Below are 25,966 nucleotides of genomic sequence, written 5' to 3'. Positions count from 1 at the left end.
TCCCAGCCAACATTTCCATGTGAGTTTTTGATGGTCTGTCACTTGGGCCCTCCATGGGCAACCCAAATGGGGCCCATGGATATTAGACCAGGGGGGTCAAGATGGGTCCATATGGGCTCTAAGTGGGGCCCATTTAGATGTTCATTATGGGCTTAAATGGGTCCCACATGAGTGCTAATAATGGGGCCAAGGTGGGCTACACACAAAAACCTTATGGGGCCCATGGGTGATCACACTGGACCCACAAATGGCCCCATTATGGGTTTTTTTTGGGGGGGGGGACCAAAGTGGGTTCAAATTGGGTCCCATTCTTAAAGCTGCAGTCCGGCATTTTTCCTCTTTGTCGCCATCTCTGTTTGAAATCTGTAATTGCAGTTATTCGCGGAATTATTAACTTTGCGTGAGTTGCACATCGGCATGAAACAGCGCGGATGAACACAATGTTTTGAGACTGCGAGTCTGTCAGTCACCGCACCGATGTGGAAACTGGCATTCAGAATCACACATTCTACTTTTGGAAGTAGGCCTACAGTATGACCATGACAACATACGAATTTTCATCGGAAAATGTCATCTGAACAAGTAAGTAACATCCACATCAACTAAGGGGGGAAAGCCTTGCAGTAAATCGTGCTGATTAAATATAACGATCGCGTCAAACCTTTCAAATTATACTTTGTTCTCAAATTACCAACATCAGCATTGTGACTACATTTAATGTGTATTATGATTACCCTGTAGTTCAGTTTCTATTTCTGTGCAGTCTAATTTCTAATTGTCATACCAATAAATTAATGTTTCTTTACTGGTTTTCTTTGAGAAAAAATAAAAAAAAAACACGTAGCTGTAATCCGATGCATATTTAAAACTATATATAATTTCGGAGGAGGCCGGTTTGGTTTGCTTGGAGTAGAGGTGAATTGCTCCCTCTCATAGCTAGCACAAAATATTTACCATAATAGCTAAACGAATAAAGACAGGAAACTCCGTAACTGTGTGAATTAAGCGAACAAGTGTGCTACTGTTACACGATTGAACTATTGAAATGTCTTACCTGTCCTAAAAGAAAAAAAGCCGTCTCTGCGTCTGTTTTGAACCGATGTTTATCCTTGTTTTCGCGTGGGCCAGTTGCAGTCTCTTTTTTCTCTAACGTTACCCACTCCGAAGTCCGAATTATTTGGGGTTTTACAAGTGGTGAATGTCCAGTTGTCCCTGGTGATTGTCGTTTGAACTTTTCTGGATCCGCCATAAGTTTAATTATTTAATGCTGTGAGAAAAGGCTAAAAATGTCCACCTCCAACATCCTCACGCAATATAGCCTACTAGCCGGGACGCCTTCTTTATGTGTACAGATGTGACGTAATGACGCAAAGACATGCTCGAATTTCCCGCGGAAATCCACCAGTACCACTGGAATTAAAATCATTATTACAAGCTAACCGTTTTGAATTATTATTTTGGATAATTTTTAACCCAAAAAAGTTACGGACAGCAGCTTTAATGTCTTTAAAGATTCCAATGGGTCATATAATAAGCCACTATGTAAAATGTACTTTCAAACCACCTGTACCTGACAAAACAAAGAATTCCTCAAATCAGCTGATTTTATGTGGTGCTCTATATATTTTAAATTACATAATAAAATATTTCAACTGTAAAGAAAAAGACTTAAAATTGAAAATGTGTAAATCATGTTTTTTGTGTGTGGGTGTGTGTTGTTGTTTTTTTTAACTTCAAGATAAAACCTCTTGAATGCATCAGGATAAAAAGCTCTTATTCCTGAGCCTGTACAGACTCCTCGGCTTAAGAGTAAAGAAAGAAAATACATAGAATTAGTAATGTTCAGCTGGTCAAATGTGCAAAAGGCATAAAGCATTTATTCTAATGCAGTTTCAAGAAAATACATAGCCTATTATTGACAAAAATGTATAATTTTTTTTAGTATAGGATATGACTATGAAATATGAAAATGACAACGATGAGGGTCAGAAACAAGTTTTTGCATTCTACAGTTAATTGTGTTTTCTTATAAGACATATTGTTTGCATGGTATATCTGTGTTATGATCTTGTCTTGTTTAGTTTAATAGCTTCTACGTTCTGTTTAGTTTAGTTTGCATGGTTTCCCTGTTCCTGTTTGTCTGAGTTCTTGTTTCCAGTTTGTTGAATACTATTAACGCACAATGGTGATTTTCACTGGCCATCAAGAATCATAGGACTCATATCTATGATTTTCTTGGTCATTTGGGGCTTGACAACCCCAGTCCCCATTAGAAATAAAGAATGGTAGCACTAATGCCTTTGTCTTAGCGCTCACTGTTTCTGCAGAATCCTTGCTGCTGATCCAGACGTCCGTATAGTTATCATCTGCTGAGTGATGCAAAGCCCAAATATCAAGATGTGTTATCATTGGCGACCGAGACCAGAATTCAATCACTTTATGGTCAATTATGCATGTAATGTAAGTTAAATTCAGCGTGAATGTAAATAAATAAAACCGGACTGGCCACACAAGCAGTCATTGATTAAAACCTTGCAAAAACGCAGTTAATCATATTGAACCACCATCTAAACAGCAAAACGACGTGATATTTAAGCTCTTTTTTACATTCTTAACTCTCACTTTTACATTTGTTTGTAAGTCTGATAACATGCCCGATGCCTGTATGCCTCATTCTGGCCTCGAAGTGCCTGCTTTTTCAACATTCATTTCCCTGTGGGATCCATGTGGAATGAGGATTTTAATCCCATGCTGTGCATTCCCATGATATGCAAGGTGACTTGAGTACTTTCAGCCGACTGAGAGGAAGAAAAAAACATAGTAGTTGGAACTGAGAATATAGATAGAAATCCTCGTAGTTCCTAGTGTTTAACATGTTTTTGCTTAATGACAGCAGAATAAACATGAGCTGACATTAACCAAACCAGATGATCATGTTCTCCGGCATAATTTGAGAAGGAAGCAAGAAAATGACTGTACAAATGAGACGACAAATTAACTCAAATCAAATTGTCATACTATATTTTATCATACATTTTTTTCATCAAGATTTGTTGAATTGTTTGACCTTTTTTATTTTTTTATTTTTATTTTATTGGACTGATCATGAGACTTGTTCTTCCTACACACAGTAGACAAGGAACAAATTAAGTTAAATCATTTGGAAACTTGTTGAAAAGTCTTCATAAATACCTGGCAGAATCTGATTGTAACCACAAGCCAAGGATGGACCGCAAACCTTAAAAAAAATAAAACGTCAGAGAAGAAGTCTGAACAAATTGTCTTGTCCAGGCCCCACACTAAATATGCATGTTGGAAATAAAAAGTAAAATTAAAAAAGTAAATTAATCTGGCTCTGCAGTTTCGGGTTGTCCTGTTTCAGTTCACCATCACAATATGTTATCTATAAGACACCATGGTTTTCACATAGACATTATTCCTTTTTTTTTCACAGACACATATCATGAGAGAACCTGAAAAGGAGAATAGATAACAGTAATAGGATTTCTAAAATTCTTTGTAGAAGTCTGTGATGCTGATAATTTGGACAATCTGCTAACAAGGCTTTATGACTACACATTCTTTTGCTTGTGGTTTGAGTTGTAGTTCAGTATTATGACATTTTATGACACTTCAGGTAGTAGTGTAATGGTATGAGATGTAAAAAAATCATTTCTTTCGAAATTTAAAAAAAAAAAAAAAAAAAAAAAAATTTAAATTGTCTTTGTAGAATTATGGTTGAAGAATTAAAAGTCTCTCAGAAGCATTTAAAGAGCAACGTTGGGGCAAAGAACAAGCACTGGATACAATTTACTGCCAGATATTAGATTTTAATTAAATAAGATGAAATTTAATTAGATTTAATGAAAAATTATACTGTACACCACATGCCATTTTCAGTGTGTTCTCTCTATGAGTTTGAGAGCCCCTGAAAAGCAGCCAGCCCCCAACATGCATTACAACCCTGGTTATTTATTTGAGTTCATTTTATTTTTATCAAACAAATTTGAAACTTTTATGCCCACTTGAATAAATAGTTAATTTTACTAACAGCTCTTAGCTGCATTGCACTGAAGTCTCCAGTGTGGTCTCTTGATGATCTGCAGACAGAACATGTCATTATGTCTCAAGCGCCTGAGGACGGTGGGGGGAAATAAATAAAATATTGAAAGGGGCTTTCTCAATCAATATCAGACCTCTGTAATTACCAGAGACTTAGTTGGGCTTATTTATTTATTAGTTAGGCTTAGCCATTACACGTATTACTATTACGAAATGTCTGGATTATTTGATAAATAATGTGACGGCATTAAAATAACGTTCTGATCTGTGTGTGTGTGTGTGTGTGTGTGTGTGATGTAATGGTGTGTATGACAGCTGATTGAGCTGAAGAAGTGAGGTTGTGCTCCAGCGGGTGGGTCTTCTTCTCGAGCTGATGATAGATGTTCACTATAAAACCTCACGGAGAGAAACAGCGCAATGACACCAGCATCTGCAGACCTGAGGACGCTTTCTGTCGAGCTCCACTCTTCTGCCTGAACAAATCACCATCCGTGTGGGAATAACAACAACATGTTACTTTTACCTGCATGTGGATCATTCAGCACTTCTGGTCAATCCTGGATTTTAAACTGATTTATCTTTTCACGGAGACTATCTGGAATAACTGGGATGGCCAAGGTGTCATTAATACATTTGGGAATTTTGCTTTTTATTGGACTAACAGTCGCAATGGCCAACGGTGGGTTTAGATTGCATTGCATTGTACGGTGGACTAAAATCACTCTGTGCATAATAAAAAAAAAAAAAAAAAAAAAAAACATACTTTTAAGCACAGAACACGTTAGGCTATTATAGGCTACAAGTATTATAAGCATATACATAGGCTATATTGAGGAGTTAGGAGGAGTTGGTGCCGACTATTTTAAAAGGAATGGGTTTTTAAATAAATACATATTCGAAATTATGCAATGTAGCCCACTAAAGTAAAGTTAATAATCGGAGGTAGGCTATTAGCCTAAGCACAAATCTAATTCGGCGCCACTGTCACAAACGTCAAACACTTGTAATGACAGCAGATCCTGATACTGTACATAATGACAGCAGATCCTGATGTTCAACGTGATCGAAGTGTAAGACAGCGTCAATCATATTGTTTAATCATAAGTTATAACCTATTTTTTTCTTCAAGATTGGTCCTAACTATTGAAGTCAGTTACATAGGTAGTTTGGTCTAATCTGAATCTGAAAAGTAAGAGTGAACATGCCAGTTGGCCAAACTAGTTATTAAGACAGTCTTAATTTATGGGTTTATGGGTCCCACTTTATATTTGTGTCCTTAACTAGGCTACTATGTACTTGCATTAAACAATGTGGATTGCATTGACATTGAATAGCAAAACACTTGTGCTGCTATTGAGGTGTGATACGGGTCAGGTTAGGACAGGTTTGGTGAAATAGGTTTATGGGTGGGTTAAAGGGTAAGGGAAGTGTCAACAAGGAAATTATAGATGTAATTACAAAGATTTATTACATCCGTAATTATATGCAGGTATTTTTTAAAAAAAATATAAGTTGTAAAAACACACAATAAGTGCATTGTATCAAATTATTCATTTAAATGTTAGTACATATTAGTATTTAAAGACACCTAATATAAAGTGGGACTAAAGTGGCCCCTGCTCCTGCATTGTGAAAATACGGGCCGTCTAAATCTTTACCTAAAGGTTTGTAACCTTTTTTCTTCGGGCTTCAACCCTTCATTATTGGGTTGTGACCCGGTGTCTTACTGCATATTTCGCACCCTGGGGAAACCTAGGTGTTGACCCTTAAAATAGTCAATGTCACCCATAAATGATATGCCTATTTTTGACTATTATAGGACTTTTTTCATATATTCTTACCACATGAAGCACATTTTTAGGTTATAATATCAAGCACATTCTTTGTAAGGTGAACGTACATAACCTACTTTTGAACCTTTACTGTGACAAAGTAAAATATATATCGGACAGAAAGGGATTTATGATGTTTTAGTGCTGCTGCAACATGAGATCATTTGAATGAAAAGTCTTGACATTGTTCTAATTAAAGCATTTTCATATTCAGGCTTTTCCACGTTTCGTCAAGATGTGCTTGTGAAAAACACAGCGAAGGATTTAACTAAAGTATCAAGTGCGACTCCTAAGCAGTTTGGTGGTTCTGCTAATAAACCTGGAGCGTGTTATTTCTGCCAGCTCATAAAACCACGGAAGAGAGCCAAGAGATGCACATGTTACTCCTACAAAGACAAGGAGTGTGTTTACTACTGTCACCTGGACATCATCTGGATCAACACACCTGAGTATGTTTCTTTTACTGTTTACCTCTTTCTTTAAAGATGGATTTACAATGGCTATAACTTTGATTTAAACAATCTTTAAGTGCATTGGTAAATGGCATAGCAGTGAATAAATGTGACAACATATTTATGAATAGGGCTACTTGAACACCAAAACATTTGTAATTAAATAACATTTATTGTGGCAAGGGTTTCTGGTTCTTATTACTGTAATAACCCTTAGAAATATGTTGAATCTAACTATGACATATGACAATCTACTGTACAGATGCCATGCACTTGTAAAATGTATGAAATAATCAAACCACTAACTACTGTGACATTTAAGAAGAAGAAGAATGGAAGAATAAAATGATTAAAATTTTGGGAAACACTTTAATTTAAGGTGCTGTTGTTACATTTTACTACATGTTTTTACTATGGTAATAACAGTAAATTATGCATAATTACAAGTAACTAACCCTAAACCAAACCCTAACCATAACTCTATAGTAAATGCATGTAGTTCATTAATATTAGGCTATTCAGTGCTTATCTGAGGAAGCACAATGTAACTACTTCATCTTAAAATAAAGTGTAACCAAATTTGGTTGCTAAAATGAAAAATAGTGAATGTGTTGCATTATATTTTAACTGCAACATGATTTCTGTCTTAGAAGGAAAAGTGAACTATTACATTTGGCAGTGTACTCAACAGAGACACGTGGACAAATGTTCTCCTTTCTGTCAGACCTGAATTATTTCTGGCCTACCCCTTCCTTATCACAGAGATAACATTGCAAACCTAGTTTAAACAATCCACATGCATCATTCTTATCCAAAATGTTCAGAATAATAATTTACTGTACATGATGATGATTGATCCTTGGTAGAGTAACTTATCTTTATTAAGAGAGCCGTAGTAGTTTCGGGAAATGTTTCAGTTTCTGCTACGAGCTCCGTCTTAGTAAATTAGCAAAACTATATGTCACCAACTAAAGTTGACATTTTAATTTGTGTGAGTGTGTGTGTGGGGGGTGGGGGTGGGGGGGCATATTATATGTGACATATATCAACTTGTTAAAGAGAATTTATCATAAGTCATCTTCATAAAGAAAAACTTCAGAAATCTTGAAATGTGGGTCAACATAGCCTACAGTAATTATTTTCTCTGAGAGTAATTAATCTTCTCAGCCACTTGTCCAGGCACTTGTCTAGCATATAATACTGGCTAAAGAGAATAGATGAGATCAAAGAGATGCTTTCATGACTGGATGTTTGCAGAAGTAACTCTTAGCAGATGAGGCCTTTAGCTCCCTGAGAACAGCTGTTCAGATTTACTGAGCCTCGGAGTCTGCTTCATTAGTTTCCATACAGTATAAATAAGAGTCCTTTATTGAGGTGTTACCAAAAAACACAAGGTCTAATGAACTGGAAGTTGGCCCATATGTCATGTAATCAATGAGCTGTTAAAGTCCTCAAACCAAGCCTGCTGTGTATGATCTGCACTTTTTTGTATTTTGTTGTATCTGTTATTCTTACTGTTACCAATATTACCACTACTGTACATTTTCTAACCAAACTGGTTTGCCAGTGAACACAGAATCTGTGCAAATCTCTGTAGATTTCTGCAGAATTGTTACGCCTGTCATTCTTAAAAGTTATATGCATGCTTGTCACTCTTGGGGAAAAAGGTTCAATGGGGTTCTAGATGGAACTACAGGGTTCTTGACAAAAAAAAGTTATATATAAGGATAAACATCTTAAATGATTGCATAATGCTTTAATGTTTAACTGGTGATAAAATATGTTCTCAAGCTATTTAATAAATACAATTCAATCAAAATAAAAATTCATTAAAACTATATTCATTAAATGATCCCATGGGAACTCCTAAAAAGTTCTATATATCACATACCTGTATAGAACCCTACGATTTTTGACTCAGTTTTAAAGAACCATTTATGGCCAAAAGGTTCTATATAAGTCTTAAATAATTGCATAATATATTATAAGCACCTGAAAGAACCCTTTAAGTTTCTTGAACATTTTCTTCTAAGAGTGTGCTTGTTTATTAAAGCTGCAGTCCGTAGCTTTTTTTGGGTTAAAAATGATCCAAAATACATATTTGAGAAAATACAGAACCAGCCAGTGTTCAAAACTATCTGCTTGCCTTAGCTCGATTCAAAGTGGTAAGCTTGTAATAATGTTTTTAATTCCAGTGGTACTGGTGGATTTCCACGGGAGATTCGAGCATGTCTTTGCGTCATTATGTCACATCTGTACACACACATCTGTACACACACATCTGTACACACACATCTGTACACACACACATCTGTAGACACACATCTGTACACACACATCTGTACACATAAAGAAGGAGTCTCGGCTAGTAGGCTATATTGCGTGTGAGGATGTTGGAGGTGGAGATAGCCTTTTCTCACAGCACTTGATATAAATAAACGTATCAATTTGATGGCGGATCCAGAAATGTTCAAACGACAATCACCAGTGACAACAGATTCACCCGCTGTAAAACGCAAAAGACTTCGTTCGGACTTCGGAGTGGCTTCAGAAAAAAAGAGACCGCAACCGGACCCATGCGAAAACAAGGATACATATCGAAAGGACATTATATGTAGTCACGTAATGCTGACGTTGTTAACATTAACAATTTGAGAACAAAGTATAATTTGCATGGTTTTCGTGATATGATAACTTATAAGCGATTGTTAGATTTAATCAGCGCGATTTACTGCAATGTCAGAACCAGAACAAAGGTTGATGTTTCTTATTAGTTCAGATTACATTTTCCGGTGAATATTCTTATGTTGGTCATACTTCCAAAAATAATAATCTGTGATTTTGAATGCCAGTATCCCCATCGGACTGACAGCTGCACACTCTCCTCAAACACTGTGTTCATCCGCGCTGTGCCGTGTCGAGGGTGTTGAAGTACAACTCACGTAAAGTTGATAATTCCGCGAATAACTGCAATTGCAGATTTCAAACAGAGATGGCGACAAAGAGGAAAAACGCCGGACTGCAGCTTTAAACATTAAGGGTCATTTAATAATGCTGACAGCTATAAATAAGAGTCCAAATCTCTCAACTTAATGTGTTTTACCATATTCAAATCCATGCTCAGGTGTTTGTACAGTGAGGTTGGCATGCCGATCACATTCATAATCTGGGATGGTGTTGACAATTTTCTGACCTCCACATTATTCATGGTTCAGTGTCTTATTTCAGACCTCTTGGCAGATTGTGTATGTAACCTGCTCCATGAGTGCAAAAGAAAGATCAAACTAGGGCTGTGAAAGACGACACAATAACTCTGAGCACACATTAAATCCTTCTTTAATCTTCCAGACTCTGACATTTTAAGGTGGATGGAGACGTGATATACAGTATAATTTCAAGGGAGAATTTGAACTTTTCTTAAAAAAAAGAAAGAAGGTTTGCTGGTTCAAGTCCTTTAAGTAAATCAAAGCATTGAAAGCCTTTCTCACTTTCGCGGTTTGCCTTTAAGCACCGCTGTGGTAGTGTTTTCTTTAACTGCAAGGTCATAACCCTTTCTCCTTTGTGTATTGGCAGGCGCACTGTCCCATATGGCATGTCAAGTTATAGAGGCTCCCAGCGGATACGGCGTTCTGCCGAGGGCAGTGCAGGAGGTCAGCGCTGCACGTGTGCTTTACACAAGGACCAAGAGTGTACCGCGTTCTGCAGTCAGAGGTAACAATACACCTTTGAACCGCTAAAGTACCAACATAGCCTCATTGGGAAAGTGTGCCTCTACCATAGGTAAAAAAATATGTCAGTGACGTCACCCGCAGGTTTCTGAAGAGCATTTTTGAAGCCCATCTTGGTAGCGTGTCACTCCCAGATAACGAAAATGGGCATAAAGGCGGATTAGCTGAGGTGACGTGACGCTAACAGAGAGCAGACAAAAGGTACTAGCCTTTTGTCTGCTCTCTGTTAGCATCAGTGGCAGTCCATCTGTCACTCAAGTGGCCACACTCTTAATTATGCAGAACTTTAAGGCTTAATATAATTTAAACGGATGAGTTATAAAAAAAAAAAAAATGCACCCCCTTCAAAGTAGTCATGATTGGCAGAATCAGCCATATAGACCAAAACATCTTCTAGTACCATGCTGTAGACCATGCTATTTTTTTTCTGCTGTAAAGTTGGGCATTTTAACATGGGGGTCTATGGGATTGACTCTCTTTTGGAGCCTGTCTCTAGCGGCCAGACGATGAATTGCATTTTAAGTCACTTCCACGTTGCATTCAAGAGACAGACCGCAATGTTGCCGCTTGGCCTCTACCTACATTTTTGCCAAACTCCGAGAAAAAAACAAACAAACATACCTTTACATACAATTCACTGCAATCTCCAGCTGAAATGAATAGTAGAGGCAGTAAAATACCAAATACCTTTCATCCCTTTCACACAAATTATGATAACAAGGGTAGATAATTAATTGATAAAGAATGTCTTAGGTTACGACTGCTCCCTAAAAAGGGGAACGAGACACAGTGTCTTGGATGGACGCTATGGGGACGCCATCAGCTTATCCGGTGTCGGAAGCACATGTGAAAACACTACAATCTGATTGGTTGGTGACAGTCCGTGACGTCTTTAGCGGAGATCCTGGAAGTATAAGAGGGTGCCCGTAGCACACGTCATCAACTTCTTTGTCTGAAGGAGAAGAAAAGAGGTAAGATGAGAGATGTTATTATAGCTGTTATTGAACTGGCGCTGCCTCACGGACGACTGCCACTTAAACTAAAACAAAACACCAACATAAATAGTCCAGGCCTGGTCCTCTCTTGTCTTGCACTGTCATCACTCCTACTTTTATCCTCCTGGAGTTCCTCCGTGAGACTCGAGGCCGGTATGGCGCAGGTTACGCTCATTAACACTCGCACCATCGGCCTCACTCCATTCCCAAGGCTCTCGGCCCCACCCTGCTTCCCACAGTTATTTTCCATCAGCGTTCGGATCTTTATCAAAGCACTTCCTATTAATCACTTCCCTGAGATCCTGTCTCGTCTTCCTCATGTCTCTCCTCCTCTGCGAGTGGCCACACTATCTTTCTGGTCTGGCCCTGCCTCCGGTCCTCGAACCCCCAGAGACTTTAGTCGGAATCTGAAAGGGTGCGGGATAGATTTTCTGACCACTGCCGACTGCGTCCTCGCCTCTAAACTTTCAGATCACAGTCTCAATAAATGTCCTAAAAAGTTCAGAGGACAAGACATGGGGCATTGAGGTGAAAATTATTTTCTTTCTTCCTGATGTTCGCCAAGTTCAGCCACAGATGCCCCTCTGTGACCCATCGCTGTCATCGAGCGACCGATAGCAGCGGCTGTTGTTTAGTGGCCCGGAGAGCTAGATTCACGGTGTACCGCAGTTCAGCAACCGCTTTAGGGGACAGGCCCTGGTCCTGATCCAGATTTGCCTGGTAGGCCTTCAGCACATCTGTGGCTCACAAGATAGCGTCTCGTCCACAGGGGCCATCATAACATCCCAGCCTGACTAATTCTACCACATTTGCGAAGTTTGAATTATGAAGCGGATAAAACCGGGCTGAATATGGCTTCTTCCATGACTTCTGCACTTCAGCATGGAGGTCGGGAAGAAATGAAGGCTCATGAGGGAAGAGCGAACATGGCCTAACAGAAAGCACTCATCCAACCTACCACAAGCGACTTCCCGTTTCACATTCCCAAGCCAGAACCAATCTGGCTGTGGCGCGGTTCATGACGTTCAACGATTCCCTGTATGTGGGGCTGGCAGGTTAAGAAGACTCAGTACACACACATTCCTCGCCTTCTTCAACCTCATCCACTTCCTCTTGGCTGGATGGTGCCAGCTATATGCTATACTAGATATACACATCCTGATCCAGCAGATCACTTGAGCTCGCGATTGAGGCGAGAGAAAGAGCCAGCCCTCGACCCGCTTTGCTTTGGCAACAGCCTTAGCTGTGGGGCACAGATGCTTATCCTATATACCTCGAGAATAGGGACAAACGTGACCGGAGCTTCCTCATTGTGAATTTTGGGCGCATACAGAACCCTTGAGCACTGATTCATACTCCTCTCCCAAGCAATGAACGCATAGGTTGAGTGTGTGTGTCCTCTGGTGTCAAAAACCTCAGACACGGAGGCACACACTTCCTAAAACGCTTGTTAAGATTTGTCATGATCCTGCCACCACTAACAAAACAAACGGCTCCTGAAGACAAAACAGCTGATGACGTGTACTACGGGCGCCCTCTTATGCTTCCGATAATTCGGACATTTCACTTTGAAAGAGTTGTGGAATGTGCGATTATCACCACGGGCACATTTTACCAATAAGCCTGGGTTGTGTGGATTATTATAGACTATGTAGTAATGCAGTAAAAATATTTGTGTCTTTATCTAAATAACATAAAAATGTAGGCAGGCACATTCAATGTAACTGTTTTCATTAATAGATTTAGAAGTTACTTCCACCAGCTTTCCCTATCCCATCAATACTTTGTTTTCTTTTTTGTTGTTCTCCTTCAGAAGGGGTAGGTCAACATGATCGTCCATTGGAGCACAGCTAAACTGATATTTACTCATCTGTTGGACTGCCTCTTCATTCTTCTGTCCCAACACCTGGAGAATCACCTCAGAGAAAAAAAATCATGTCTGTCCAAAAGGAAGGCCATCGGGATTCTATTACGGAGAGGGAGAATTAAAGAGCAGAGCGAAGGAACAGAATATTTGGAGAGGACTGGCACTGTGATCGTAAAAAGCATTACATAACTGCACCTAAGCTAAAGAAGAAGCAATGCATGGACTGCCACTCTCAATGTGAACATGTGTGTCTTATGCATTTAGGTGAGATGTCTGTGATGGTCCAAATTTGACTTGCCACTATGATCTGACTTCCAGATCAGACATGCATGGTGGAGTTGAATAAGCATTTTATCGTAGGACTTTGAAAAATATTTTAACCTTTTTAGACCAATCACCATCATGTAATATTTAAAGGACTTGATTAAAATATGCGTTGAATTACTGTACAGCAAACTCTACATTGCAACATTGGCTTATTCTAAAAAATATGTTTGTAATTAATATGGTCTTTCATGATTTGAAGTTTTCCTGTGAGTATAAATAATTAACGAAAAGACAAAAGGAAAATTCCTGGCTCTCTCCATGCATAAAAGAAACCATGTATTTGATGACTAATCTCAAGATGTCCATTTTAAATGCCACAATAATACACAACATATGAATAACTGTAATAGAGAGTATATGCATTAGATTGTATATTTATTACACTAACCAAACATGTTTACAATACATTCTCCAAATCTAAAAAAATGGCAGTATTATATTACATTTCAACCCATTACAAGATAAACCATACTCTATTTATTCAAAGCTTTTTAGGTTTTGTTTAAACTTTTTTAGTTATTTGAGTCGCACACACACAAAAGAACTCATTCCAGAGATGAAACTGATGAAATTTATTACCTGAAATGGATCGTGCCTGTTCTCATTTTTCATGGCCATCATATAGGTCATTTGTACAAAAAGTCCTGTACAGATTCTCTGTTTATTATTAAATTAAAATCTTTGCTGTTTTTATATCCATGATATGTATTATTGTGTGTCCTCCATATGGAGCTCAATTGTGAGCAACAAACATTAAACTAAAGAATGCTGAGATTATTCTGCTAAGCTAATTTGAAACTTGAGGATCAAATGTTAAATTAATGCCGTCTGGCCTCAGGGTTGAATACGTTCTCTCATTACTTCACCAAGGTACGTCTTATCCTTTCACACGGGGGGCCTGGCATGAATAGTTTGCTGTCTTGGAATGTGCCCTCAATACACCCTCCTAACCGAGAAATAAGAGGTCATTTCCCATGGTGCATGATGGGAGAAACACACATCAAAACAGGTCCATCACAGTTCTCATCTAGGAATACCTTTAGGTAGTGTTCCAAGATAATATGCTTTGTGATTTTACATTTCTTAAGCTCTTTAATATTGCGAACAAGCTAAATGACAATGACATGCATTTCAACATCTGTGTAAAAACACATTTACAGACTTCTATCTACAACAGCAAGGGCAGTACAACTTACTTGAAATACTGTATGGGAGTTTAGTGAATGAAAAGGATTTAATGATCAAAAAAATATACAAGTTCTTTACCTGTAAAATATGATGAATCTGAATCTAAAAAAACAAAACATCTCAGTGTTCTACACACAACCTTGTAGGAAGAGTTGCATTCATAATTGATGCAATAATCATGCATTAAAGAAAATGTATTTTTGTTGGCTGATTTTAGGCTGTTAGTACTCAAACATTTCTTACACTCAGATGACACAGAACGAACCATTTCTCAGATGTTTTACAACATTAAAAACGACCATGAGTGAGGCTAATCCACATAAATATATCACCAAAATCAAACTCCTTTTAACATGCGTTGAGTGACAAATGTAGCATGTCTGTAGTCGTGGCTGTCAGGCTTCTCTCTGGTCATATGAACAGACTTGACAGCCACGACTACAGACATGCTACATTTGTCAGGCATTGTCCCAGGGAAACTACATTTTTCCTGGAGCATTCAGTCACTTTTATGCAACAGGTAGTAGTGTGATGTGTCCCTTCAGGATGGCTTACTGCGTTTCAAGGCTGACTTTGGCTCATTGGCACATTTTATCAGTAGAGCATGACAAAGCTACTAACTAATAGTTTAAACAGAGCAGATTCTCATCTGTAAGAACAAGCAATGCATTTGTTTGGTGATAAAAGCCAAAATTTTGTTTTAAAAAGGTAACATTTTGGCAGCCCTGTCACAAGTTGATGTTTTTATTGAGTATCATTGTTCCAGTTCACCTAAAAAGTCATGTGACACAATCTTTCTGATTTATCAGAGCAGAGGTTTGAAAAAAATCACAAAATGTTGAAAAAAAAAAACATTTGGTAACGCTTTAGATTACAGCCCGGAAAGCACTGTGTAATTAAGAGGAATTTAAAGTGTAACTTTCTGTAATTATAGTGTACCTATAAAGTACTTACATGTATAAGGGAACAATATGTAAAGTTTGGGGAATAAAGGGGTAACAACCAGGAGAAATAAAAAAATATTTATACTGTAAGTATTATAGAACTAAGGGGTACTTATTCTACTATTATGATACAACAATCTTACATTTGGGAGCAATTTAGCGAGAACATACACTGCGTACCTTTTTGTAATAATTGTGTACCAAGGCAATACATACTGTATAGGCTTTTTATTAATGACAGGGTACATATCTATGCATTTATAAAAAAAATAAAAAAAGTGCATATGTTTAAGTTTGGGCTAACATGTTTCAAGGCAAGAAAAGCTAAGACTATTGCAATTTTTTTAAATATACTGGGAAATATATCTGGTTTCATGTGGTTACAGGGTAAGTGGTGCTTGTATAATAAATAAAGGTTTCCGAGTCAGTGATATAAGTGTCACGGGTGGTGTATGGCAGGAAGCACGAGGAGACGAGGAATTCCAAATAAACAATAAACTTTACTATAAATCAAAACAACAAACAGGTACAGGCAGAGAGATGGGTAGCGGATGCAAACACCAGGTAACATTGACGAGAACCAACAAAGACAGACTGAACAGAGAGAACTAAATACAGATACAAACGACCACTAACGAGGTGAGGACAGGTGACACAGATGATTAAGACGATGAACAGGTGGATGATTGAGGGAGTGAATTCAGGTGTGGAGACAAGAGGATGCTGGGAAGTGTAGTGAAGATGACGAAGACAGAATGGTGCAGACGATGACTGTGACAATAAGATTGTGTATGCATTTTTATTTTACTTACCCTGTAACTACAAACAAGAGGGTAACAAGCACCACTATATGAAACAAGTGTATCTTTCCCCAATATTTAAGCAAAAGTTGCAATATTTTTCGTTTTCAGTGCACTTTTGTTAAAAAGATTACTTTATAAATGCCTAGATATGTACCCTGTCATTTTTAAAAAGCCTATACAGTATGTACTGGTTCACCATTATTTCAAAAAGTGGTGAATTCAGGTTCTTAGCAAGAACCTGAATTCAGGTTCTTGCTAAATTGCTCCCAAATGTAAGATTGTTATATCATAATAGTAGAATAAGTTCCCCTTAGTTCTATAATACTTACAGTATAAAACTTTAACTTAAAATATTGTTCCATTATACTTATATTGTAAGTACGTTATAGGTATTGGGTAGACTATTGTGTTGCTGGTGGATATTGAGCAGACATAAGTCGTCCGGTCAGAGACGAAGTACTCTTTAATGGATTGAGGCTTATAGAGGCATTTACAGTCTTAGAATTAGATTGAGTAAACAAGTGAAGTACAAGTAGTAGAGGGTATGGTAGAGTAGTTTGGAGTGTAATGTAGTATGAGTGGTTTTGTATATGAACGCACTCTGCAACAACAACAGCAACGATAACAGCGGGACAATCGAAACCTCTATACGAGCCCTCAGAACTGCGTTCTATTCATATTGAACCGTTAAAGGGAAAAATACTGAGTCATCATAGTAATGCGTCCTAAAGTCACAAGGGGGCGCTAATGTCTCAATATATGCATAGCAGGCCTTTTCAACAGCCGCCCCCACATTTGCGTTGTAAATGTGCAACTCAGAAAAGGTATACCAAGTTAGGGATAGTACCAAGGGGTACTCAGTCCTGTAGAGCTGGGAGGCTGATGAGACGGGTGATGGGACGAAGATAGGTTTTCTTCTTGATTTCCACTTCGGCAGCCCGGGTTCTCCCATCTTCTCCTGGGAAGACTTTTGTCACTTGTCCAACTGGCCATAGAGCTCGGGGTAATTGATGATCAACAATCATTACTACTGTTCCAGGCTGCAGGTTCTCTGCCTCTCTGTGCCACTTCTGGCGGACTTGTAGTTCTGGAAGATAGTTGCGGAGGAAGCGTCTCCAGAAGTGGTCTGTTAACAGCTGACTGTGTCTCCACCTCCGTTTGCTCAGCAAATCTGATTCGGGGTATATTACTTGAGGTAAGGATGCGTCAGGCCGCCCCATGAGCAGCATGTTGGGAGTAACCGGATCAGGGTCCGCTACGTCTGAGGATGTATATCCGAGTGGCTTTGAATTGAGAATGCCTTCGATCTCAACGAGCACAGTACGTAGGACTTCTTCCGTCACAATTTGTCCCCCTATAGTAGAACAGAGAGCAGACTTCAGTGATCTTATCTCTCTTTCCCAACAGCCTCCGAAGTGTGGAGCGCCTGGGGGGTTGAACTTGAAACTAATCTGGTGGCTGGCTAATTGCTCCTGGAGGGAAGGATGGAGCTCAGCGAAATCTTCTTGTAATGCTCTCTCGCCACCTCTGAAATTTGTACCTTGGTCCGATATGATCTCGAATGGCTTGCCTCTGCGAGATATGAATCTTCGAAGGGCCATTAAGAATGAATCTGTGTCCATCTGGTAGAGCAGGTCAAGGTATACAGCTCTCGTTGTCAGACACTTAAATATGACCCCCCATCTTTTCTCATGTCTGCGTCCAATTTTGATAAGGTAAGGGCCGAAACAATCCACCCCAGTGGAGTAGAAGGCCGGTTGAAGCAAACGCAGTCTTGAAGGAGGTAGATCTGCCATGCGGGGAATGCTGGGCTGGCCTCTCCACTGTCTACAACCTAAGCACGTTCTCTGATGATGCCGAATAGCTTCTCGACCTTTCAATATCCAGTACTTACGACGTACTTCTGCGAACACCCTCTCTGCTCCTGGATGGTGTAGAGTTTCGTCGAAGTCCTGGATAAGCAGTCTGCTCAGGGGATGCTTAGGGTCCAAAACTATGGGGTGAATAGCGAATTTGTCTAGCTGCTCTGTTCGTCTGAGACGACCACCAACTCTGATGAGGTGTGTTGTGCTGTCATACTCTGGAGCAAGGCACAGGAGGCGACTACTCATTGGTAGAGGTTTACCTGACTTAAGCTGAGCCATTTCGACTGGAAAACTTTGACTCTGTGCCTGTTGAAGGAGGGATAGTTCGGCTTCTCGATAATCCTCTGCTGTTAGCGCTTCTGTAGGGGTAGCCTCCCCGTGTAAGACTCTGGCACTAGCTGTGAGTAGTTGTTTATAGGATGCGAACTGGTTACAAACGGGTAAGGCTGGTTTGGTGACAGGAACTGTAAGTCCACAAAATGTGACTGGTTTCAGCTCTGCATCTTCAGTAGGGAGATGTAGCAAAGGACTCTGAGGCCACTGATCTGGGGGCAGCAGGAGGAATGATGGTCCTTGACTCCATCGGCTTGGCTTAGCTAACTCGGCTAACGTTTTACCCCTTGTGATATCATCGGCAGGATTAGACTTGGAATCGACGTAACGCCAGTCCTTGGGGTCTGTCAACTCCTGGATCTCGGCTACCCTTGTGCCGGTGAAGACTTTAAACCGACATGAGTCCGCTTGGATCCATGCCAGCACGGTAGTGGAATCTGACCAGAGTGTGACTTGACATGTAGAGACACTGAGTTCTGATTTCAATAATCTGGCTAGTTGTGCTCCTGTCAGAGCGGCGCACAACTCAAGACGAGGAATGGACTGTTGTTTCTTTGGGGAAACTCTGGACCGAGCAGTCAAAAAAGCTATCTCTACATATCCTTGAGGACTGACTGTTCGGAGGTAGGCTACTGAGCCATAGGCTCGCTCGGAAGCGTCACAGAAGACATGTATGTCTCGGATACTCTGTGGGTTATCCAACTCTAATGTGACGTAACATCTAGGAATGGAGATGCTCTGAATGTCTGGTAACTCTTGCTCCCATGACTGCCAGGCTTGGAGCAACTCATCTGGCAGTTGAGGGTCATCCCATTCCCTTTTCTTGTCCCACAGACACTGGACCAGTATTTTAGCTCTTGTGGTAAACGGGACAATGTACCCTAGGGGGTCATATTGACTAGCTAAAACCTTGTAGATATGACGCATAGTAGGGGCAGAGCATTCAATGGGACGATGCTTGTATGACAGGGTGTCGGAGGTAAAGTGCCAGTGTAGTCCGAGTGCAGACTCTTGCGCATCTGGTTGCACTTGAGTCAGCCACAACACCAGGCTACTTGACTTGGATTCTGATGGGATATGTTCTAGTACTTGAGGGACGTTGCTGGCCCATTGTCTAAGATCAAATCCTCCTGTGGCTAGGAGATCTCGCAACTTGGATGCCAGAGCCTTGGCTTCTTCTTGAGAACTGAAACTCTGAAGGAAGTTGTCCACGTAGAAGGACTTCTCTATACTTTCTAGGACGTCTTCACCTGGGTGACTATGGTCGATAACATGCTTCTGGAGCGCGAAGGTCGCACAGCACGGGCTGCACGTCGTCCCAAATGGGAGAACTTGCCACTCATATACTTGTGGGGACTTGTCTCGGTTGAGGTCCCTCCAGAGGAATCGTAACAGTGGGCGGTCTTCAGGTAGTAGTCGCACCTGATGGAACATGCCCCTAATGTCACTACTCAAGGCGACAGTATGTTCACGGAACCTCAGGAGTACAGACATCAGGGAAGGGCCTAGTGTGGGACCAGGGAGGAGCAATTGGTTGAGATTCTTCCCTCCATGAGCGAATGAACAGTTGAAGACGACTCTGTTCTTGCCATTATGCTGTGTCATGTGGTGGGGGATGTACCAAGACTCTTCTGATTGGTCCACTTGGTCAGGAGGTATCACTTGTGCATATCCGGCCTCCTTCAACTTGTTCATCTCCACCTGGTAGGCTGCTGCTTGTGATGGATCCCTGGTTAATCGCCTCTCTATTCCTCTAAGACAAGGCAGAGTGCTTCCTGGGGAGGCTCGCAGGAGAGACATATTTTTCCCTCTTAATAAGGGCGTGGCGTATCTGGCTACTCCATCGACGGTAACTCTAGTAGTCTTGGACTCGAGCAGTGAAATAGCATCCTGATCTTGCTTCGAGCGGGTAATGAGTTTCTCGCTGCGGTAAGGGAGTACGTCTAGTTGCCACAATTTCTCAACTTGTCTGTACAGGTCAGTATACGAGCCTGAAATAGCTGTAAAGAGGCACTGCTGGCTGGGAAGGCGATGCTTTATCTCTTGCGTGGGACCTTGTAGGGTCCAACCTAGTCGGGTCTTGATGGCAGCAGGACCGTTAGGTGGGCCTAGACGGACTGGCTCTACTGGGGTGATAAGGTGAGGGTAATCCGACCCTATAAGGAGGAGAGGTTGGACAGATTCAACATGTGGCAACTGTAGACCTTGTAAATGGCGGTATTTTCGTTGTAACTCATCTACTGGATAAGTATGCTCGGCTAATCCCAACGTCTCCGCTGTAAAGGCTTGACGAATCATGAATGTGGTCTTGGGTTGGGATGCTGGCGACACTGTGAATGTCACTGAAGCACCTCGCAGCATGTGGAGGTCTTGTCTGACTGTACGCAGTACGATCTCTTCTGGTCGACCAGTCAATCCGAGCTGCTGTGCTGCTGAATGAAGGAGGATTGTGCGCTCAGACCCGTCATCCAAGAGGGCGTAAGTCTCCAAGCAGCGGCTGCCATTTCTTAAGAGTACTTTACAGATCTTCAGCAAAACACGCCTGCTGTCAGTGGGCCGATCGAGGTACAGTGTCTCTGCAGTCGTGTTCACCAAGCAGCTCTCTGAAGATCTGATCTTAGGCTTCTCAGCAAAGGATCGATCATTAACCTCGTGAAGGACATACAAGTGTCGGCGATTACAAATCTTGCAGAGTGTCTTGAGGTTACATTGTGCTGCTTGATGGGCTCGTCCACAACGCCAACATCTTTTGTGTGATTGTATCCACTGTACTTTCTGATCTCGGTCTAGTCTCTGGAAACTAGCACACCCATTCAGGTAGTGGTCTTGAGCGTCGCAATATGGGCAGAATGTCTTCCTGTCTTTGGGCATAGGGTCAGGAACTCTAACTGGCATGTCACTGCTGTTTTTCTCCGTGCCAAGGAAGAGTCTCGTGTCTCTCTGGTGTACCCTCTTGTGAATGGCTACCGATTTACTTGCTAGAGGATAGAACCTGGTGCTGTCTTCTTGAACTTGCAGCTCGAACTCTAACCATGCTGATAGATCCAGTAAAGTGGGGATAGGAACTTGTTGTGGATGGACAGACCGTCGAAAACTTGTCTGCAGATCATGTGGAAGCTTACACAACAGTCTTGATACGTGAGAACCGCACTCTAGCTCCACGTAGCCTTTATTCCCCAGTTGCTGAAGCATACTCACTAGCGAACGAACTTTCAATGCGAACATCCGAAAGGCTTTCACATCTCCGTGACTGACATTGTGACCGTCCATAAGCTCGGCTATTCGCTGAAGTACCAACTGGTGGGGCTGTCCATACCGTTGGTTAAGCGCATCCATAGTCTCTGAGAAAGGGAATAATGAGTTGCAATATGAGTCTGCAATCAGCAGTGATTCCTCAAACTTCAGGTGATCGACGAGAATCTGGTACTTAAACCTCTCTGTAGCGTCCGTTGGCAAGATGTTCTCCAGAGCGATACGCAGTCGCGAGAAATCTCTAGGATCTGGCTTAACGAAGTTTGGGATGGTGGGAGATGGTCCCCTATAGGTACTCTCTTGACTGGGAGGAATACGTAATCTGTTTGAGCTGTAGCCACTTCTGCTATCATCAACTCTGTCGTAAGATGTCTGTGGGCAAAACTGACGTTGTGTGTGTCGGGCGTACTTAGGCTGTGACGTCCTCTCCAGCTGCTGAAGCCTCTGTTCTAAGTCATGCAGGCGATCTTGTCTTAATGACTCTGCTGTGGTGTCAATTAGCCTCTGAGGTAGCTTGGATCTAGGCAGAGGGATGGGCCTGGCAATAGTAGTGATCTGCGGAGTATGGACACGGGGTTGAGGAACAGGGGAAGATGTACTCTGTGGATGGCGAATGGATCGATCACTTACTGCAAGTAGGCTCAACTGTGCTTCCAGAGCCTCATTCCTCTCTTCCAGTTTCTTTATCTGCTCATAGGAATGGCGTCGCACCTCCTCAGTCTCCTTCCGCAACTGCTGGAACTCTACTAATACTTCTGACGACAGCTCAGGGAGGGGAGAAGTATGTGCTCGCTGTTGTCCGTACTCTCTACTGGGACTCCACTCTATTAGAGGCTGCCATGGCTGCATACTTGTTCTATACTCAGGGGAGGTGGCAGAGAGTTTGGGTGCAGCCGCTCCTCGGGATTCTGAATCATCACTCATCTCAGGGGAAGAATCTACTCTCCGTCTTGACTGTAGCCTCTGTTCATGATCAATGAGCTCAAAGTCTGACAGGTAACTAGGGAGCCTCACCGCTCGTCTGGGTCTGATGGTGGGCTCAGGAAGGTCAGGCCTAGGATCTGGATCACTCTGATGCATCATTCTTATGACAGCTCCTCAAATCCGGCTCGAAGGACCATTTATTGGGTAGACTATTGTGTTGCTGGTGGATATTGAGCAGACATAAGTCGTCCGGTCAGAGACGAAGTACTCTTTAATGGATTGAGGCTTATAGAGGCATTTACAGTCTTAGAATTAGATTGAGTAAACAAGTGAAGTACAAGTAGTAGAGGGTATGGTAGAGTAGTTTGGAGTGTAATGTAGTATGAGTGGTTTTGTATATGAACGCACTCTGCAACAACAACAGCAACGATAACAGCGGGACACTCGCAACCTCTATACGAGCCCTCAGAACTGCGTTCTATTCATATTGAACCGTTAAAGGGAAAAATACTGAGTCATCATAGTAATGCGTCCTAAAGTCACAAGGGGGCGCTAATGTCTCAATATATGCATAGCAGTCCTTTTCAACAATAGGTACACTATAATTACCGAAGGTTACACTGTAAAATCGCTTTTAATTACGCAGTACTTTCCGGGCTGTTATCTAAAGCGTTACCAAACATTCCACCTGTCATATAATTGTCATATTATTGATACCATGCTGAAAGATTCATATCAGGTGTTGCATAAAATCACTCTATTTTTTTCAGTAAACAGACTTCATATCTTTAGTCATTTTGCTTCTCAAATAAGTATTTAAGAATGTTTAGATATTTGGGTTACAATTTATTTTAAAGGACAAGTTCGGTATTTTACACTCAAAGCCCTGTTTTAAGATCATTTCTGATGAAATAGAACGGTTAATAGAAATAGAACCTAAAACTTTAGTTTACAAAGACGTTAAACTCACCGAGTGGTCTGGGGTGTTCACTGATATGCTCACACAAAAATCGCTGCAAAAGATGCTTTCCAACAGGTTTTATCGTAGTTTTTGTCGGAGTTGGACAAACCACAGAAACCGAAAATTCTCGGGCCAGCAGCATGTGTCCAAATTTCAATCTTAACCGTTCTATTTCATCAGAAACGACCTTAAAGCTGCTGTCCGTAGCTTTTTTTGGGTTAAAAATTATCCCAAATACATATTTGATAAAATACATAACCAGCCAGTGTTCAAAACTATCTGCTTGCCTTAGCTCGATGCAAAACGGTAAGCTTGTAATAATGTTTTTAATTTTAGTGGTACTGGTGGATTTCCGCGGGAGATTCGAGCATGTCTTTGCGTCATTACGTCACATCTGTACACACACATCTGTTCACACACATCTGTACACATAAAGAAGGAGTCTCGGCTAGTATAAGCTATATTGCGTGTGAGGATGCTGGAGGTGGAGATTTATAGCCTTTTCTCACAGCACTTGATATAATTAAACTTATCAATTTGATGGCGGATACAGAAAGGTTCAAACGACGATCATCATCAGTGACAACTAGAGACTCACCCGCTGTAAAATGCAAAAGACTTCGTTCGGACTTCGGAGTGGCTACAGAAAAAAAGAGACTGCAACCGGACCCATGCGAAAACAAGGATAATATCGGAAGGACATTACATGATGTAGTCACGCAATAACAATTAGAGAACATAGTATAGCTACTTTGCACGGTTTTGCGTGAAATGATAACTTATAAGCAATTGTTAGATTTAATCAGCGTGATTTACTGCAATGTCAGAACCAGAACAAAAGTGAATGTTTCTTACTAGTTCAGATGACATTTCCCGGTGAAAATTCTTATGTTGGTCATACTTCCAAAAAGAATAATCTGTGATTCTAAATGACAATATCCACACCGGCGCGGTGACTGACAGCTGCACACTCTCCTCAAACACTGTGTTCATCCGCGCTGTGCCGTGTCGAGGGTGTTGAACTACAACCCACGTAAAGTTGATAATTCCGCGAATAACTGCAATTGCAGATTTCAAACAGAGATGGCGACAAAGAGGAAAAATGCCGGACTGCAGCTTTAAAACAGGGCTTTAAGTGTAAAATACCGAGCTTGTCCTTTAAGGTGTCCTTGTTGTATAATTATACATTTCAGTACTGAGTAATATTAACAATATACTAACATACTAAAGTGTTAGGATTAGGGTTTGGTTTAGGGGTAAGTTGCATGTAAGTTTGCATAATTTACTGTTATTACTAGGGAACGTACACGTAACATGTAACACTGAAATAAAGTGCTACTGATATTTTTACTGGAAAACAAGACAAAAATCATTTTGGTTACACTTTTTCAATAGTCCACATTAGACATCCTACTAGTTATAAGTAACTGCAACTTCATGTGTAACTCTCAGACTATTAGTAGACTGTTAGGTTAGGGTTCAGGTTAGAATAATTGGACATGTTGCAAAGTTATTTATAGTTAGTAGAATGTCTTGAGTAAACTATCGACATAAAGTGTTACTATATATATATATATATATTTTTTTTGCAGTGCACATTAAAAATGAATAACATAATTGCCTTTTTGATGGATCAGCTCATACACCATTCATCAGTTACCGTGGAGAACATCGGCCAAATTCACAGTCCATATCAGTCACAGAGGGGAGACTCACATAATATAATGCAAATATGGATTCATTTGTGCTCAGTGGGACCATGAGAACATGAGAAAAACATCTCATCTTGAGCTCCACCTGTTCTTTCAACCATATTATTAAATAAGAACTCCCGTCCCCTCATCTGCCTATACAACAGGTCAAATAAAGTTCACCTCAAGATGACATTCATTCACCAAAGAATGAGACATGCTTCTGCGAAGATTTGCTGCAGGGTTTGTTCACAGTCCATAAAATGTTCCCATGTATTCACTACAAATAATCAAATCTGCAGAGAAATTCAAGCATATAGCAGTTGTTCACATTGAGTGTAGCACAGTCATTTTTCAACATGATGGCGTTATAGCAGATTTAGCCGCCCAGCTCAGTTTGTTTGAATATTCAGTGTTATACACCCACAAGTGAAAGCCAAAATAATAGCCGGCCCCTAATGGATTGTCAGGCCAAACTGTAGTCACGATATAACAGACCAATCACTGTTCTGGCTTCATGTTGGTGTAGTGCTTCATGCAACAATGGATAGTCATGAAAAAAATGTACTCGAAAGGTAATTGTCACAGTCACCAGCCAGTCACCATCAAAACCTTGATATTACACACTCCGGAACAGAAGGTGGCGGTATGCCCCTGAATAAGTTGGTTGTGACCCGCCATAAATCTCAGATTAGAAGAAGTCGCATTGACTCACTTATTCGTTTACACTTACCTTCGACAA

General features: G+C 40.7%; 1 protein-coding gene across 1 annotated transcript; it reads left to right on the top strand.

The window, feature by feature from the left end:
- Window positions 1-4,399: 4,399 nt before the first annotated feature.
- On the top strand, window positions 4,400-13,369 carry LOC130086274 (endothelin-3). The gene is made up of 4 exons (XM_056252529.1): window positions 4,400-4,741; window positions 6,109-6,343; window positions 9,920-10,057; window positions 12,883-13,369. The coding sequence occupies exons 1-4, from the start codon at window positions 4,672-4,674 to the stop codon at window positions 12,899-12,901; spliced, it is 462 nt and encodes a 153-aa protein (XP_056108504.1). The 5' UTR covers window positions 4,400-4,671; the 3' UTR covers window positions 12,902-13,369.
- Window positions 13,370-25,966: the final 12,597 nt, after the last annotated feature.

Source organism: Rhinichthys klamathensis, unplaced genomic scaffold (genome assembly GCF_029890125.1).
Source record: "Rhinichthys klamathensis goyatoka isolate OS25496 unplaced genomic scaffold, OSU_Roscu_1.1 h1tg000095l_1, whole genome shotgun sequence".
In the NCBI taxonomy this organism is placed as follows: domain Eukaryota; kingdom Metazoa; phylum Chordata; class Actinopteri; order Cypriniformes; family Leuciscidae; genus Rhinichthys; species Rhinichthys klamathensis.
This window is presented reverse-complemented; position numbering and strand designations above follow the sequence as displayed.